Consider the following 18,501-nt stretch of genomic DNA (forward strand, 5'->3'; position numbering starts at 1 on the left):
AATTATCAACGGGCAACTGCTCTTATTAGATGTTAACCCTACCCAAGTAACCTCTCTGAAAGATTCAGAAATGAAAAACATTAAATCTTATAAACTCCCTCCACTTAAGATAATTAAAGGTCACAAAACGTAACTTTTGACCTTGGGTACTTCAACCAACCAACCAACAGCTAAAGCATTCTTTTTAAAAATAGATACATTTTAAAACCTTTTTCAGCTCAACATACGGGACCTAGAATAAACATCCTAACACTCACTTTATCTCTGAGGCATACTCTAACAAAAGTGTTAATCAACATAATTTGTAAACAACTCTTCAGTGTGTATGCAACATTTCTTTATTAAAATAGAAGAGGTCATAACATCACAAGGAAATGAAAACAGAAGCCATCTGGGCAACAAGCTGCTTCTTACAGTGATAAAAAAATTAAAAGAACACAAAACAGAAAAAATGTAATAAGTGAGTAAATAACAATGAAAAAATAATAATGTATATGCTGTAACAATAAATAACTTTTCAAAACAAACATATTGAGTATTTTACTTCGGAAGAGTCACTTTGGCAGGGTGTACAGTTATTCCTTTTTTTTTTTTTTTTTTTTTTTTTTACCAAAACCAATTTATAAAACAATAAAACACACCAATTTGGGGCGCTTGGGTGGCTCCGTCAGTTAAGCACATTGGGCTCTGTGCTGACAGCTCAGAGCCTGGAGCCTGCTTTGGATTCTGTGTCTCACTCTCTCTCTCTGTCCCCCCCGCACTCACACGCACGTGTGCTCGCTCTCTCTCTCTCTCAAAAATAAATAAAAATATTTTTAAATAAATGAATAAAACATATCACTTTGTAGATATGGTAAGGTCACAATAGTTAGTAACCCACTCTCTCTAGCTCAGCTCTAATCCAAAGGAATCAGGATCCTCTAAAATCCCCAAGAGTGGTCCTATGATTGCTTCCAATGTTATCCTCCTCAAGCACCCTGAACCTCCTCGTCTCTCATTCTGACACTAGATGCACCTCATCTCACTCCACTTTCCTCCTTGCTCACTGCACTGTGGCCACACTAGCCTCTTTTCTATCCCCTGAACACACCAAGCTCTTTCCTGTCTCAAGGTTTTTGCACTTCCCATTCTCTGTCTGCAATACTGTCCTCCTGGCTCTTCCCGTGACTGGCTTCTTATTCTTAAGTCAATGTCACCTCCTCAGTCAGAAGGACCTTTCTTGACCCCCAATTTAAAGTAAAACCCTTGGGGCACCTGGGTGGCTCAGTCAGTTAAGTGTCTGACTTCAGCTCAGGTCATGATCTCATGGTTGGTGAATTCTAGCTCTCCATCAGACTTGCTGCGGTCAGCACAGAGCCCACTTTGGATCCTCTGTCCCCCTGTCTCTCTGCCCACCCCCACTCTCAAAATAAACATTTAAAAATAAAGTAAAACCCTTACCACCCCAGACACTCAACCTTTTCCCCCAATTATTCCCTAGCATATCGCCTTATTAATTTACATTGCTTATTTATTTATATATTTTGAGTTACCAGTCCCATTTACTAGAATATGAGGTCCACAACACAAAGGACTTCGTTTTGCTTATCACTGTATTTTCAGTATCTAGGCCAGTACTGAGCACACAGCAGATGCTCAATAACGATAATGAAAAAATAACTCCAAGTCCAGATGTTGGTATGGCAAATTCTGCCTGCCACTGCCTCTTCTTGTGTCTCCTCCATGGATTCTACAGATCCTCCTCTAGCAGTTCCCTGCTATCCTAACACGGGTTACATGGTCAACACACATTATTGTGTCCTCTTCCTGATCTGATTACATGTAAGTCCTCTCCTACGCCTAAGCTCCTTCACATATTTCATATCACGTTCTGTGTGCCTTTATGTTAGAAAATAGAGAACCACCCTCTGTACCCAAAGCCTAGTACACAGTAAGAGATCAATAAATAGGTGTTGAATCACTCCTTGCCATCTCTGGACTCTGGCATAAATCACTCAGGAGAAAGGCGGTGCTAGAAGATGATACCAAGAGGATATACCCTGCTATACCATGAATTTACCCATCTCTCATAAAAGATAACAAAATAACAAAAATCTCCAGAGACTATGCTTGAATACACTCAATTATCTGTTTCCTAAATTCCTTGCCATGAGGTTCCTTGATCTTTCACACAAGCAGCACACACCCATACACACACCCCTGCCCTCTTTGGCTCTGCTACCCTCCACGTATGTCCAGACAAGCCTCAATTTACACATGTACAAAGCATAACCAGTTTTAGTTTTCTTTCTCTTTCTCTTTCTCTTTTGTTTAAAAATTTCAAACAGTACAAAAGCATACAGAGAAAACACTGATGGTTCCATTAAGCCCACTGCTCAGAGCAGCTTCTAAAGCCCACACTATCTAGTCATACAAAAATAAGCTTCCTGACTTAATAACTATACTTTTGCATTGGTCTTAATAGATCAGTTCTGAGAGTCAAACATAAGGAGACATTTAAAAACTTCTAAAAGCATGTGCCCAAGGGTGTGAAGACAGAGGCAAAGTGCCATGAGAGAAACATTTGAAGAAATGGCTTCCTACAGAATATCCACAAGACTCCAAGGGAAATACAACTCGGTCACTATTTGAAAGGCTGTTATCCTTTGTTGTGCATAGCACTAAAGGAGAGAAGCAGAATCATCGGGTCAAAGTTACAGAAAACAAATTCTGACTGGCACAGAGAAAGACTGTACCTTGGGAGGCAGGGGGTTATCATATGATGTAACCTCTGGGACATTTCCTAGAAAGTCAAAGCCTAACTAGAACTAAAAACAAGGAACACCAAAATGCTTCATCAGTTAATTCTATCAATTATGTACATTAACAGACAACTATATAGGAAACTTGATTGAGATTGCAACCCGGCTTCCCATCTGTCCTCTATTATCATTATGATCATCAGTCAACAGCTAATGAACACAAATTGGGAATTCCAGCACGATCTTGAGTAAATAAGACTCACAGTGTAAGGGTTTTTTTCCTGGTAAGAGAGTTTACAATTTAACAAAGTATATGACCTATTTATATGTACTTACACTATACTGCTGTGAAATCTAATATGAAGACCAAAAGTCTGTAGTATTCTCTGGTTCATGGGATTAAAAAAACTGTAACTAGTTCTTTTTAACAGGTTACCACTTTGATTTAGCAATGAAGTATAAAATAAAACCAAGTATAGTCAAAAATTCCTAAAAAAGTCTTTGGTAAATTTAACATTATTAACTTTTATAGTATTAAAATATTATAATTAGTATGTCAACTTCAATCCTCTAACTCTTTGTCACAAAGATACTTAAAACATTGTAAACAGGGGTGCCTGGGTAGCTCATTCGGTTGAGTATTCAACTCTTGATTTCCGCTCAGGTCATGATCTCACAGTTCATGAGATCAAGCCCCACACGTCTGGCTCCACATGGACCTTACGTGGGATTCTCTCTCTCCCTCTCTCTTTGCCCCCTCCCCTGTTCAGGGCATTGTGCTCTCTTTCTCTCTCTCTCAAAATAAATAGAAAAGCTTCAAAAAAAAATCTAATAAAACATTGTAAACAGAACTAAACTCTGATTGTCATTTATTTACAAAAATAATTTGACCTATGGTGATTGAACTCTGAAAACTGACAAAAGACTGATGGTTGAAAAAAAGTCGATCTACCACGTTGTTTAGTCAAGGACAGTTCCAATGTAACTTAGCCTCAGCCTTTTTGCTGAAATGACCTAACAAAAGGTCTACAGTAAAAATGTTTTCTAAAAAAGCAATACCATACATGGTTCCCAAATATTAGTGTACAAAATGGAACGCAAAAGGTAGATGAGAAATATCCAGACAGCATGTAAGAATCCTTAAACATCCTGAATTCAAAGTCTAGGGCCTGAAATCTACATTTGTAAAATTTCTTAGATTGGCTTTGATAATCACTTTGGAAAGCAGTCATTTTTTTTTTTTAATAATCTCAGTTATTCCCATTTATACAAGTCTTTGATTCTCCAGCATGTATTGTCTCTCTAAGAAATACACACACGGGAGAGAGAAGGAAAAGAAGGAGGAGGAGGTGGAGGAGAAGGAGGAGGAGGAGGAGGAGGAGGAGGAGGAGGAGGAGGAGGAGGAAGAGGAGGAGGAAGAGGAGGAGGAGGAAGAGGAAGAAGAGGAAGAGGAAGAGGAGGAAGAGGAGGAGGAGGAGGAGGAGGAGGAGGAGGAGGAGAAGAAGAAGAAGAAGAAGAAGAAGAAGAAGAAGAAGAAGAAGAAGAAGAAGAAGAAGAAGAAGAAGAAGAAGAAACAACACATTCACGAACTTGGCCGTCAGTAGTTAAAACTGTCATCTATTCCCAGAAAAGAGAGAACCTGGTTAAAAAAAGCATTATTACTACTCCGTTTGATTTCAAATCCTAAGCCTAATCAATTACCATCTGTGTAACTCTGGGCATGTTATTTAACTTCTTCCTCCCTCAGTTTCTTCATCTATAAATCAGAGATTTAAAATCATACTTCCTCAGTGGGTCATTATGAGGATTAAATACTGGAACATGAGGAAAACACTTACAGCAGGGCCTAGACAATAACACGGGCTCAATAAATGTCAGCATATTTACATTGCTATTGTTATTACTACTTAATATAGAAAAGAAAGGAGACCCAAGCAAGTTGGAGTAGTCAAAAATTTGGAAGAGCACCTGGTATATGAATGTGCCTTGAAAGATAGGTAGAACTTTAGAGGTAAGAAGAAAACAAAGGTAGTAAGCACAAAAAATTAAGAGACCAAAAAATTAAGAGACCAAAAAATTAAGGACCAAAAAGATTAAGGTTAAAAATGGGCATTTTGGACCATAAACTCAGCTGTATTAAGTGGGCCCATTTATATGCAGCCTGAATGCCAGGCAGAGGAATATAGCAATAACTCAACAGATAACAGGAAGCTCTTAACAGTTTTTATTTTTATTTATTTATTTTTTTAAATCTTTATTTATTTTTTTTGAAAGAGAGACAGAGTGTGAACAGAGGAGAAGCAGAAAGAGAGGGAACACAGAATCCAAAGCAGGCCCCAAGCCCTGAGCTATCAGCACAGAGCCCGACGCAGGGCTCGAACTCACGAACCATGAGATAATAACCTGAGCCGAAGTCAGATGCTCAACCGACTGAGCCACCCAGGTGCCCCTGTTAACAGTTTTTAAATAGGACAATAATGCATTGAATGCAGGATTTCAGAATTCCTGGTTGGGCAACTTGCCAGTCTGAATATGAAGAACCAAACTACAAGGGCATAAACCACTGATGAAGTTTGGAAACATGTGCCTACTAAAATATTGAATATCACTCTGAGAATTGGATACCAATAATTAGAATCTTCCAGAATGGACAGTTATATACAAAAAGAAATGCCTACTATAAAAAGACCAGAAGAATTATTTGTAGAATATTTATAAGTAGCATAGAGATACTTCAAGAGAATGTTCAAAATCATGACAATGACATGCATAAAAATGCTTTTATCTTTGTATAAATTTCTTTCTCTAGAACATCTCTAAGGGTTCCAATTTAAGGGATAAAGCATTTGTTTTCTAAAGGACATTTGTCCTCCACTACCTTTTCCCAAGAAGAAAAATACCTTCAGAACATACCCACAACCACCTCCAGCCAACATTATACAACCTTACTAATTTTTTTTTAATTTTGCCACCTATAAAAATTAAAATCTCAGAAATCATTTGTGAAATCCTGAGCTAATAACTGGGATCCTCAACAGAACCAAATCACAACACTTAAGTCCCTGACAGAACTAATGGTAAATGGCATTCAGTTGTTAATGTCATTAAAATAAAATTTTGGTAAATCAAAATTTACCCAAGACAATCATCAAGAAAAACAATGGCCACTGTTAAATCAATTTTTGGATTCTGGAAAAAAATGTTTAACAAGTCACAGAATTCAAATAACCAATGGTACAAATTCTTATCTAGTTCCAAATTCTTCTCATCATATATTTTTCAAAGATTTTATTTTTAAGTACTCTCTGTGCCCAACGTGGGACTTGAACCTACGACCCTGAGATGAAGAGTTGCACGCTCCACCAAGTGAGCCAGCCAGGTGGCCCTCTTCTCATCATATTTAAAAATTTATAGCAACACACTAAAGGGAAATTCCACATCCCTCCTTTAACCACATAAAATACAAACATCCCTGGCATCCTTACTCTTTTTTGTCACCAAGGTTACCAACACACATAGCCTGCTGTTTAAACCAAGGTAAAATGAAGAAATCTATTGTTAGTATGCCTTCACAATGCCTGACTCACTATGCTATGGAACACTTAACACTTCAGTTAAGCTCTACTGGCCAATAAAGGTTGAAAATGAAAACACAGTGAGTCTGCTAGGGGTGAATTTTACTGTGTCTGAGGGCCATACTGAACAGCTCATAATGGCCAGTCTCCTTGTTACATCATTTAAAGGGAGCTAGAGAAGAGCAGGATTTGAAATCCCACAATATATCAGGCTCCAGGAGAAACTCTAGAAGTAACAACCTTGAATCTATTAAATGTGATCTGCTTAAACTTTCCAGAAAGTCTACGGCAGGGCAATATGCCAAAAACCGTTCAAGAAAAAACAAGCAAAATATTTCACCATGTAATTGGAAGTAATATGTTAACAATGAGAGGAAATCCATTTGGAAATAGGAAATAAATTTTTTAAAAAACAGGAAATAAATGATAAAGGTAACTATTAATCAAAACTGCATGACAAAACTCAGACTATCATCCCTAGAAATTAATGGTATCATTTACAGAAGAGCAGCACATTTTTTATTTCATATGTTCATGCAAAATGGGAAATAATGAACCACTTAAAAACAAAATCCTCAGTAGAATACTTGTGATTAAGTCCTATAAAAAAGAGAAAAGTGGAAATAGGCCCATCTGATTAGAAAAGATCAAAGGCTGTTGAAACATGGGCTAGTGAAAGTATGAGGAAACCAGCATTCTCATATTGTGGGCAGGAGTGCCTCCATAGAGATATTTGGCACTATCAATCAAAATCATTAATATACATAGCCCTTTGACTCAGCAATTCCATTTCTAGGAATTTATCTGATAGATACGTTCACATATATGCAACGTATATAAATGCAAAAATTACAATGCAGTGTCAGTAAAACACAAGAAACAACTTGTCAATAGGAAACAGTTAAATAAATCATGACCTATCAATAGGAAACAGTTAAATAAATCATGACCAATCCAAACAATGCAGCTTTATATAAAAAGAATAAAGATATATTTATTAATTTGGGGTTGAGTGGAAAAAAAATGCCAAAAAATATATAGTTTTTAAGGATACAATTTGTGTTGAAAAGGAGGGTGGAAAGGATATATATGTATATACATGCATCTATATAGATCATTTCTGAAAGTATACACAAGAAAATGTTAGCACTGGTTGCTTCCAGAAGAGGAAATGAATGGCGGGAAAAATGAGACTCTCCTGTACATGCTATTGTATCTTTGGAACTTCAAACCCTATGAATATATTACCTAAAAAGAAGCATAAATTAACCAAATTTTAAAGGCAGGAAGGGGTGAAGGGTTAAGAAGATTGCCTGAGTACCAAATGTTACCCAGTAAATAAGTGCTCCACTGTGGCCTTTTTTAAATTGTCTCTCTTCTCCACCTAATGTGGCTCTTTTCCATTTCCTCCTGTTAACTTTCCCAGTCCATTTTGCTCTTTCATGTAGGCCTATCATGGACATGGGCTGTAACTATCTAGTCCTGCTGGGAGTACTAAACGCCAAAGAGGTTGATAGACTTTGTTCCATTAATCATCACATAAAATGGGCAACATCAACAGCTGTCAAAGAAATGCTTACTTACACAAGGGTAGATAACACCACTCATGTAAAACAAGAAAAAAATGAGGTGGGGAAAGATAGTGAAGTGAACATATGGTTTCATTAATATTATAAAAAATTCTTCCAAAACTAACTTTTCCTTTAATGTTTATTTATTTTTGAGAGAGGGAGACAGTGAGTTGGGGGGAGGGGCAAAGAGAGACGCAAACAGAGGATCCAAAGCTGGCTCCCAGCTGAGAGCAGAGAAACCAATGCAGGGCTCTCAAACTCAAAGAACTGTGAGACATGACCTGAGCTGAATTCAGATGCTTAACTGAGTCACCCAGGGGCCCTCCAAACCGAACTTTAAACACTCATTCAATACTGTCCGCTTTGTATATTCATAAATAGTTTATTACCAAAAAAAAAAAAGAAAAATCTTCATTAAAACAGAGTACCTGTGCTAGAAAAGTTACTTTCCCACTTTTGTAATTTAACAACCAAACCTGCATTCCCAACAGGGCTACTGAGTGGCTGTGCACATAGAATACCTAAGTTAAGAGTCACCAAGGTCACTACATTAACTGCTTCAATTTTTTCTCTTTTCATTTCCTTATGTCATTTATTTACAAATGCATACAAAAATTGATATTTCACATACTAGGGTCTCATTCTGTCATGTTTTATATTATATAGTATTATACAGCCAATACTTCTATATCTCAGAAATTTAAATAAAGGCTTAGAGTCTCACCTACTAAAACTGAACGTAATTATCCCTTACAAGACACCAAAGAAACAACCCCTTTTTTGTCCAGAGCGATGTGTGCTTCTAGATTACCTAACTGATACCAGAGTTTTTCCTCCATGCAGTTGTAACTGGGGGCCACGAGTCTCATGGTATATGAGAATCTGGGTAAGAACTACTGCAGAAAGGATATTTTGGATGAAGACAACCAGTTAACTATGAATTCACACTGCAACCTGACCAACAACTATCATAAAGAAACATTGTTTGCCTTGAAAGTTCTCAAAAATAACTGAAAATAACCCCACAGTCTTCAATATTCTCAGTTTAAGTAGATATTATATCTGATCGATGAGTAGGTGAACAAGTTATCTAAAAATCTCCTTTACTTAGGTTTAGCATTCTTACTTCGTCTACTCTCTACAATATTGTTTCCTCCATCAGACACAGATAGCCTACAGACCAGTAAAATTCCTCTTACTTGAACAAAGAGCCTTCCAAAATGCCTAACATTCATTAAAACTAAAAAAATCAAGCTCCACTATTCTAAAACTACTTATTTACTTACTTACTTACTTACTTACTACTTATTTACTATCTTATTATTGATAAGATTTTTCATTTCTTTACAAATAACAACCCAGAAAAACATCTTCAGAATTATCTGGAGGTTCTTTACCCTTGTCACGACAATGATAGAAAATTACCACACAGAAAAAATAGGTCTCTGTGCCTCACACACAAGGTAATTAATACTTTTAAAGCAGAAGGTGACCATACATGTGAAATATACATTATGCAGTTATACATACTAAATCATTAACTTTCCAACTTGGCATAACGACAGGGTAGTTGGAAGGGAATGTAAAAGAAAATACCCAACAGCTTAAAATTAACAATGGGCCCATTTATTCAAGGTAGGATGGTTCTCCCATTTCAGCCTGAGAGGACTGAAAGTCTCTTTCTGTCCCCCTCTAGGAGGGAAACTCTGCAGCTGGTCTGTCTGGAGAATCACTCAACTATATTCACAGCTTTGCTCAGGGTCAAGCAATGGCCAAGAAAAGTCTTCGTCTTCACTTTGCACTGAAAACCAACACAGAGAAATGTTGACTTTGAGATGTTCAAATTTCATCCTTCAAGGATCATTTCAATTAATTTCTCCTGTAGGAAGGTGACCCCACAAATACAAAAGATCCACACCTACTGAAACTGAGAAACACTTATCTGTATCTTCGTAACTATCAATTATCCTTTTGTGAAGGTCTTATGACCATGTCTAGTACTGTACTTATTTCTTTTCTCCCCAACCACTGTAATGTCCAACACTTTGCATCTTCTTAAAAGGCTTCCAGGAAGTATTCCTATAACTGCTGAATGGATGAATTCTTGGCAAAATATTTCACAGCTTTTTTTTCTGTTCTGTCTTATACTCCCAAGCTGAGGTCCACACTCCAGAAAATAGTAAATTTCTTCTGCTTTTCAAATCCAACTAAAATCGTATCTGAGCTGGTAACAACTAATCTTCCCCTAACTCTTGAGAATCAAAATCATTATTATTATCTGTATTAAATTATCTGACCTCATTCTTACCTGCTAATGAAACAATGTAGATGTGTTTATGGAGAACTGGGAGATCATCTTCAGGAAATCCAAATACTGACACTTAAGGAAAAAACTCTAACATCATAAATCAGAAAGCAATACACAGCAGAGTACTGCAACTTCAGGATGCCATACTTAAAATATATCATCCTTCCTGTAATTCCATCATGAGGAACATCAATTTGCCAAGATACGGCCTTGAATTGTGCAAGAAGTCTCCTATTTCTTCTTATAAAATATACTGGCAAAGACCAATAACCCACACCGCTACAATGAAACCCGTCCCCACATTCCGTGGCTTGAAGGCAATTTCATAAATACAGGGTCATAAAAAGTCCTGTAGCCAGCACTCCAATTTAAAAATAGGAAACTGAAGACAATGACATATGATTATACAGTTACAGCAATCTGAAGATCTTTTTAAAAGTCTGCAGGAATTACCAATCTTGTCTTAGAAAACCACCTACTAAAAAAGAATGCAAAAATCATACAATATAGATAATGGGCAAATTTGTGTGAAATGTTAAAATTATATAATGTGCATGCTTTAATACACAAAGTCATATTCAGCATATTCATATGCTAGTAACAACAAAATCTCAAAACAGAATGTTGAAGTCCCAGCCAATGGCCTATTTGTCACAAATACATCTGCTGTCACAGAGCCCCAATGTTATAGGGGACCATAAATAGCCCTGTGGAGTTCAACATAGCCAACACCTAACCAGACGAAAACGTCTACTTTTGAACTCTAAACATAAACATGCAGGTTCCTAGCTAAGCACACACTTGTGATTTTTTTTTCTTTTCAAATTCTAATAAACTCTAAGTAAAAAATATATACATAACTCCTACATTACCCACAATTATGGGGGATTTGATATTTCAAGTCTCTAAACAATTTTTTCCTTTTAATTTTACAATATTATTGTAAAAAGTAACAACTGAAAGAGTACTACGTGCCAGACCTTGCTAAGAATTTCATATATACTATTAAAATAAGAGAATCATTAAATTATATGTTTCAAGGCATGCTTTCAAGTTTTAATTACTTCTTGATACTATTCATTAAACAACCCAGTGACCACAGAAATATATCCCAATAATTTGACATAATTAAAGCAGAATACAACCAGAGAAGTAAGTAAGATGAGGTATAACATTACTAATCTCACTACAATATAAATTAGTTATTAGGCACACATCTTTATTAGGCAGTACTACTAGGCATGTTTAAACTGAACCACACAAAGGGTTAAAAATAACTACAATGAAGGCCAACAGCCTAGCAGCACAGTTGAGCCAAAATTCCCTTCCCTCCTCCCCTCCCCTTCCCATCCTCTCCAGTCCAGAATGAATTGCATGCCCCACTGCACAAGGCCCAAAAAGGTCACAGGAGATGGCAGAGACTTTTGTAAGAGAACAGAAATAACTCAGCAGCTTTGTTACCGTGGTCTCTTTTAATCAGTATGTTCAAAATCCTTTAATTAGCACTCTGTCTACACAAGGAAAGCATTTCTTCTGTGCCAGAGGAGGGCACATATGTATGTACACAGTGTTCTGTTGTATCAGCATCACAACATGGAGCTAGGCCTCAAATTGTCTGCCAGGGAACCGAAGCACAGAAAATTCTTTTAAAGGCATGATACTATAAAATTTACACATTCCATTTGCATTTCTATTACCAAACAACAAAGTGATGATTTAGTCTGTTTCATTAGGTGTCAATTTGTTTCTGGACTCCTTTCCCAACAAAAACACATGCATTTGAAACTAAACAGTAACTTTCGTTAGTCCGATATCTATAAAGCAGGATATTCAAATTTAATATAAATAATGTTAACAGAACATAAAAACAAGACAATATTCAAATATCATTCCTGTCCTCAAAGGAGATCTTCAATAAGAGAAAATAAACTTGCTTTGCTCAAACAGGAATAAATAACAAGACACATTTTCATATGGATGCTTTCCATTTAAAATTTCATCCAACCATAAAATCTTAAAACTTAGAAACTGGATTACATATATGTATTTCCTTGTAAACTCTGATTAACTGGAATCAAGACAGAAATTGGTGGTAAATTAAACTGTTTAAAAAAAAAGAAAGTTAACTGTTTAAAAAAATTCACAGCCAAGAAACAAGGAAAACTCCATTAGTAAACTGTATACCCTAGAGAGGTTTTTAAGTGTTGCAAACTTATTTTTAACTTTTCAACATCAAGTTGTACATACATATATTGTTGGAAGCAATATGTGTGTGTATATATATATTTATACATATATACATCTATAATTAAAACAATAAATTCCTAAGTATTAGAGAAACAATCTGATTAAAGAAACCATCTATTAGGGGCGCCTGGGTGGCTCAGTCGGTTAAGTGCCTGACTCTAGATTTCAGTTCAGGTCATGATCTCAAGGTTCGTGAGTTCCGGCCCTGTGTCGGGCTCCACACTTGGTGTATGTTGCTTGGCATTCTTTCTCTCCCTCTGTCTCTCTGCCCCTCCTCAGCTCTCTCTCTCTCTCTAAGTAAATAAACAAACTTAAAAAAAAAAAAAAGAAGGGACGCCTGGATGGCTCAGTTGGTTAAGCATCCAACTTTGGCTCAGGTCATGATCTCATGGCTCATGAGTTCCAGCCCCATGTCAGGTACTGTGCTGACAGCTCACAGCCTGGGGACTGCTTCGGATTCTGTGCCTTCCTCGCTCTCTGTCCCTCCCCCACTTGTGCTCTGTCTCTCTCTCTCTCTCTCTCTCTCTCTCTCTCAAAAATAAACATGAAAGAAAGAAAGAAAGAAAGAAAGATCTATAGATAAAATTTATTACTAGCGAAGTCACATAGCATAACTGCTTGAAAGCCAGCTCTTCCACACCATCCATGTAAGCTCATAGCACAGTTTTGTACAACGGGAATAATACCACTACCTTGCAGGTTTACGTGAGAATTAAATGAGATGATGCATGTAAAGCACCTGGCAAAAATCCAGGTTTGCTAGCAAGGCTGCTGGGGGTGGGGGGGGTGGGCAGTGGTTCGGGGGAGTAAGTATTTTCATGCATTGCACAAAATTGTAAATTGGCACAACAATCAAAATTATATATGTGTGTATATACACACACATATGTATATATATATATATAGTTAACCCTCGAATAACATGGGGACTGGGGCACCGATTCCCCCATGCAGTCGAAAATCCATATAAAACTTGTGACTCCCCCAAAACTTAACTATACTAATAGCCTACTGTTCACTGAAAGCCTTACCAATAACATAAAGTCAATTAACATGTTGTATGTTATATATACTGTATTCTTACAGTACAGTAAACTAAAAAAGAAAATATTACAAAAATCATAGGGAAGACAAAATATATTTACTAGATGGTATGTATATTTATTTTTTCAAAATTCCCATGTAAGTGGACCCACACGGTTCAAATCTGTGTTGTTCAAGGGTCAACTGTGTGTATATGCATATACATAAAAAATTATGTATATATGGTATTCACTATAGCACTGTATATAACAGCAATACTGGAAATCATATAAATGCCTTTCAATAAAGGACTGGTCATATAAATGCTACTTCTCTACAAAAGAATTCTATATAGTTGTTTAAAAAAAAAAACTCTAGGGAAAATTCTCCATGGTAAATTAGAAAAAAGACACATAACAGCATGTATACTATACTATCATATAAGTAAACGGGGAGTGGATATTCATATTTATTTGACTATGAAAAAAAAAGCCGTCTGGAATGTTGTAGAAGTAATTAATACCAATAATTATCCACTGGTGATAAAAGTCAAACAGTGCCTGACACACAGTCAGGCCTCAAAAAACATCATCATCATCATCATCATCAAAATATATCCTCAAATTGGATACACAGAATATATTCAAACTAAATTCATAATGAAGTAAACAACCAAATCTCAATTATGTACAAGGTGACTATCTAAATAGGAGATCCAAGCCCTTCAATTCCTCTTCAAAGGTAAATAGCTTTTGGCACTTTTACTGTTGGCTATCATCTTCACCAGAAAGTGAGCTGAGGAAATAACACCAAAAACAGTCATTTTATTCAGTACTGATCAACAGTTTTTAATTAGCTTTTGGAACTAAAAGAGATCATGAAAATCCCATAGTGCAACCTTCTAATATTACATATGAGGAAACGGAGGTCCAGAGAATTCTCCAAATTAGTGACAGTTCAAAGATTTGAAGTCCGCCCCCTAGTTAAATGCTTTCCATTATCCTTACTAATAGATGGAGGAAACTGAAAATAAGCTTAAGTGAAACTGAAAATAAGCTTAAGTGAAATCAATTATCCTTGCTAAATTCCCTCCCCACCGCATCCTTGATTATACATAACTAAGTTTGAGAAGATCAAATCCCATAAGCAATTGTGATGAGTACAGGTTATCCAGAGAACTCAACAACTCAGCCCTGAGGTTTCCAGGACTAAGCATCGAATGAACATCCGTAATAAAATCTGTGAAGTTTGCTTACATTAGAGATTGTCAGAGGCATGTTGAAATCCTTGCCACCTTGCAGCCGGAAACCCCAAGGAGCTGGGCCAACCAAGGACACACTGTAGTTGCTCATGGCTCTAACAGCTCAAAGTTCAATCCCAGAAAATGAAAGACACTGTGAAAGAAAATTAGATGGTTAACAAAAAAGATTATTTGAAGCCCTATTACATATTTAAGTGTACTTAATATAAACTCAACTAAATTATGTTCAGTATTTTGTCTTGGGGGGGATGAGAAGCTGTGAAGGATAAGTCTATATTAAGTTCTAAGGAAAGGAATCTATGAGCTAACATACAATTTCCAAACTGATGCCAATTTCCATAGTCTAAAAATTCCGTATCAGGATACACTTCTAGACTTGATCAGTTCTACAAACTGCTATAGTACAATTTGTGGCTTCTTGCATACAAACTTTAACTGAAAGTATTTTATAACACATCATTATATATAGGAGAAAGAACAAGAATTTATTTCAGGTTTAATTCAAAATGATTTTCCGCTTCCCTCTACCTCATACATTCTTTTGCCTGCAGTTGGCAAAAGTCCTTAAATTCTAAGCTACTTTCACATATGAAAAGTACTGGAAATCTGTAGACTCTCATTCATGCCTTCCACACACAACATTCTTTAAAATAAGTTGTTTTTTAATGCACAAAACTCTTCTCTCCAATCATAAACTACAACTTGCATTGCCTCTTACAGGCACATAGTGTTTCCCACGCTTAGAGTAATATTTACTTTTCTTTTAGACAGGCAATGATAGGTAATACTCCAGCACAATGATATTTCGGTGAGAAATGTTTTTTGTTTCATACACACCGTATTAGGCAAAGTAGAGAGTGAACATTAAGCACACAGTGAATAAGACTGACTAAATGAGGGGGAATATAGGTTAACCCTAATGCATGAAAGGGAAGTAGAGCTTCAGAAAAGAAGCAGCACTTCGTGCAGTCTTTTGTTTTGCTGTAAGTATGCTTATAAGGACTCGAATGGTTGTACTTGTATACGATAAAAAAAAGTGTGACCTCGAGTTTGGTATTGGTTGTTATGATGGTCATATGTGGGTGGGAGAAACTGGGAGGAATGGACATTTTCTAAAATGTAATCTAGGAAACCTATTACTTCCCTCTTTAAAAATATTAAAAATGTAACAAATGTAGAATTTAAAATTTTAAAACCACATTAAAAAAAAAAAGCTGTTTAAGACACACTTCCTTGGAAAAATCTGCTGTTTGATTTAATCACCACTTTATATTACCTGTCTAAATAATTTTCCATTTTTTTAACCCATTCAACACTGTGATTAATATTAATATTGGCAGATGTAGGTATTTAAACCATTGGGTATATTAAAAGCAAACAAATTACATCTTCTTATAATGGGAAAATGAGGCAAAACTTTCAAGTTAAGCCCGGTTCTTAAAAAAAAAAAAAAAATCAAACCACTGAAAATCTGCACTGTATCTACCTCATAAATGAAATGACCTTTTCCACTAGCATGGTAGTACACATTCAGCACTGATGCAATAAACACAGAGCACTAAAAAGACCCAGCAGTCATGCCAGAAGTCAAACTGTTAGATACACATGAACAACAAATAGAAAGATAATAAAGCGTCACACATAGTTTAATCGCTTTCCCGCTATTATAAAAAATTTTCATAGAACTCGTAGAGAAAGACCGTTTTGACACTGGTATATGATACAAATCAGAAGTATGAGAAGCCAACTGGTATTTCAAAGGCAGCCTGCCCCCTCCTTTTTTAATCTTTAACTTGTATCAAGAGAAGAATGGGAAAGTTAGGTACAACTTCCTCTGGCCCCGTTGTTCCCTACAAGAAAATGTATGTACATACAACGTATGTATGTTATATATCAAACTATGTGCACGCAACTTCCCTTAACTTGGCAGTTCCCTTCCTGACTTCTCCCATTTATTAAAATTTCTAGCACTGGCCCCACTATACAACTAGTGTCATTTAATTTCTGGTATTCTCCCTCTGTTAGCTTCATTTGCCTTAACCGTTCCGATCCCTAAGCAATGGTAGTATTATTATTGGCCTTTTTCAAGGTCTCCTGCATCTGGTTACTAGTGCCCAAACTCTTACTAAAATACTAAGCAGGCAACAAATAATGAGCAGTCTATTCTGCTTTCAAACACGATGAAAATGTTGGAACTTCTGTATAGTTTGGGATTTTCTTTTAGGGAAAGTCTAAACAATACCCTCACCCTAGTACTTGGGAAGGAAGCTTCGTATTTCCCACACTTCTATCCCGACTTCTCCGGTAAGTGGGAAGGAGGAAAGGAGAATTCAGAATGACAAGGAAGGTCTGAAATTAAAGAGCAGTATATCTTGAGATTCTCTTTTTCCCCAAATCGAGACGTAAGGGGGGTAGAGCCTGCGAACTAAAGCCACAGGCACTGGCCGAAAGCAGACAAGACAGTTTTCCAGCAGAGGTTCACGCCTAGTCCTGTTTGCCAAATAAGGCTCCCGAGCGGGCTATTTCCGTGGTAGGCAGGTCCGACGTCCTCACGGTCAGGAAGGCGGACTCGGGATAGGATCTGGCGATCACACCCTAGACCTGCCCTGCCCGACGCAGCCACGAATATTCTCCTGCCTCTGCCCTGTCCAAACGCCCTTCCTTTTTCCACTTATTGTCAAATGCACTGAAGTCACAGTCTTACGAAAGCCCTACAAGTATTGATAAATCTGGCGATTATGATAGATTAAAAAAAAAACAAAAAAACAGCTTTATTTCTGGTCGCGCGGATGTTTCGCCAACAGGTTACACAACTGTAAATATCCGCGGGGGAAATAAACACTTCTCAGTAGCGCGAAAGCAAACCAAAAATAACACGCCTTTCCCGCGTAGTGCAGCTCCCTACACCCCAAAGTGGTGCACGCAGGGCTGTATCCACACGCCGAGGTAGGTGCCCGGTGACTCCCGGCAAGCTGCCTGGCCGGCGGGTCGCTGCGGGGGTGCCCGGGAGCCCCACGTCCCCGCCTCCGCCGCGCTCGCCCCGGCCGGCCCCGGCTCCGGGAACTTGCAGGGCTCGTCCTCTGGCGTCGCGCCCACTCCCGCGCCGCCCTTTCCCCAGCGCTCCTCTTCCCACGCGGCTCTCTCAACTCCGCCGCCCCAGAAAGCACCTGAGGAGCAGAATCGGGCAGGGCGCGCCCCCTCCTCCTCAGCTGGGCTTCCCTCCACGCACAGGGCGCAGAACCAGCGCCTCTCCCAGCCCGCACCGCGGGATATCACAGCCGCACATCCCCGCCCAGCAGCCGCTCACCTCGAGTCCGGCGTGGCGCTGCCTCCGCTTCAGACGAGCGCTGACAAGTGACTCCGGGTGCGTGCGCCGTCCCCACCGCCCGCGGGAACTTCCGCCTCCTCGCGCTCCCGGCCCCGCCCCCAGGCTGGGACACGCCCCCGGCCGGGCCGGGCAGCCCAGCGCGGGCGGAGTGGTGTGCGAAAGAGTCAGGCGTGCGGGCTTGCAGAGGCGAGCTGAAGCCAGCGCAGGGAGACAATTGAGTTACCGAGTTTCGGTGGGAGTAGTCAGGAGATTTCGAGCAGTACCTGGCAAAGGTATGCTCCGCGTGTCTGTTTTGTAATGCGATGTATTTCTCTCTCCAGAAACTTTGAATTGGCAAGCAGTTGTTCTGGCTAAAAATAGAAGGGAGCTTTGGATAAATCCCTAGCTATGCAAGTTCAGCGGCTACTGCCTGATTTTTTGAGAGAGCTTTATGTGCCCTAAGAAGTT

At 38.2% G+C, this 18,501-nt stretch overlaps 1 protein-coding gene and 1 long non-coding RNA gene across 25 annotated transcripts in view; both read right to left on the minus strand.

Moving 5' to 3' along the window:
- Positions 1-18,199, minus strand: part of PDLIM5 (PDZ and LIM domain 5) — a 221,141-nt gene extending 202,942 nt beyond the window's left edge. For 16 of the 24 annotated variants that reach the window (XM_045472522.1, XM_045472606.1, XM_045472655.1 and 13 more), the window contains exons 1-2: positions 18,034-18,161; positions 14,722-14,859 (exon numbers count right to left, since the gene is read on the minus strand). In XM_045472522.1, coding sequence (XP_045328478.1) covers positions 14,722-14,817 — 96 coding nt within the window. In that variant the 5' untranslated portion in view covers positions 14,818-14,859; positions 18,034-18,161. Of the gene's footprint in view, positions 1-14,721; positions 14,860-17,893 lie in introns of all 24 variants that reach the window. The other 8 variants (XM_045472698.1, XM_045472690.1, XM_045472623.1 and 5 more) reach the window with 7 other exon arrangements.
- On the minus strand, positions 321-11,821 carry LOC123595266. Its single transcript, XR_006711100.1, has 4 exons — positions 11,657-11,821; positions 10,196-10,267; positions 9,201-9,688; positions 321-9,168 (listed from the first exon to the last, which is right to left on the minus strand). It is a non-coding gene; the product is annotated as an uncharacterized LOC123595266 (long non-coding RNA).
- Positions 18,200-18,501: the final 302 nt, after the last annotated feature.

This window comes from Leopardus geoffroyi, chromosome B1 (genome assembly GCF_018350155.1).
Source record: "Leopardus geoffroyi isolate Oge1 chromosome B1, O.geoffroyi_Oge1_pat1.0, whole genome shotgun sequence".
Taxonomy (NCBI): domain Eukaryota; kingdom Metazoa; phylum Chordata; class Mammalia; order Carnivora; family Felidae; genus Leopardus; species Leopardus geoffroyi.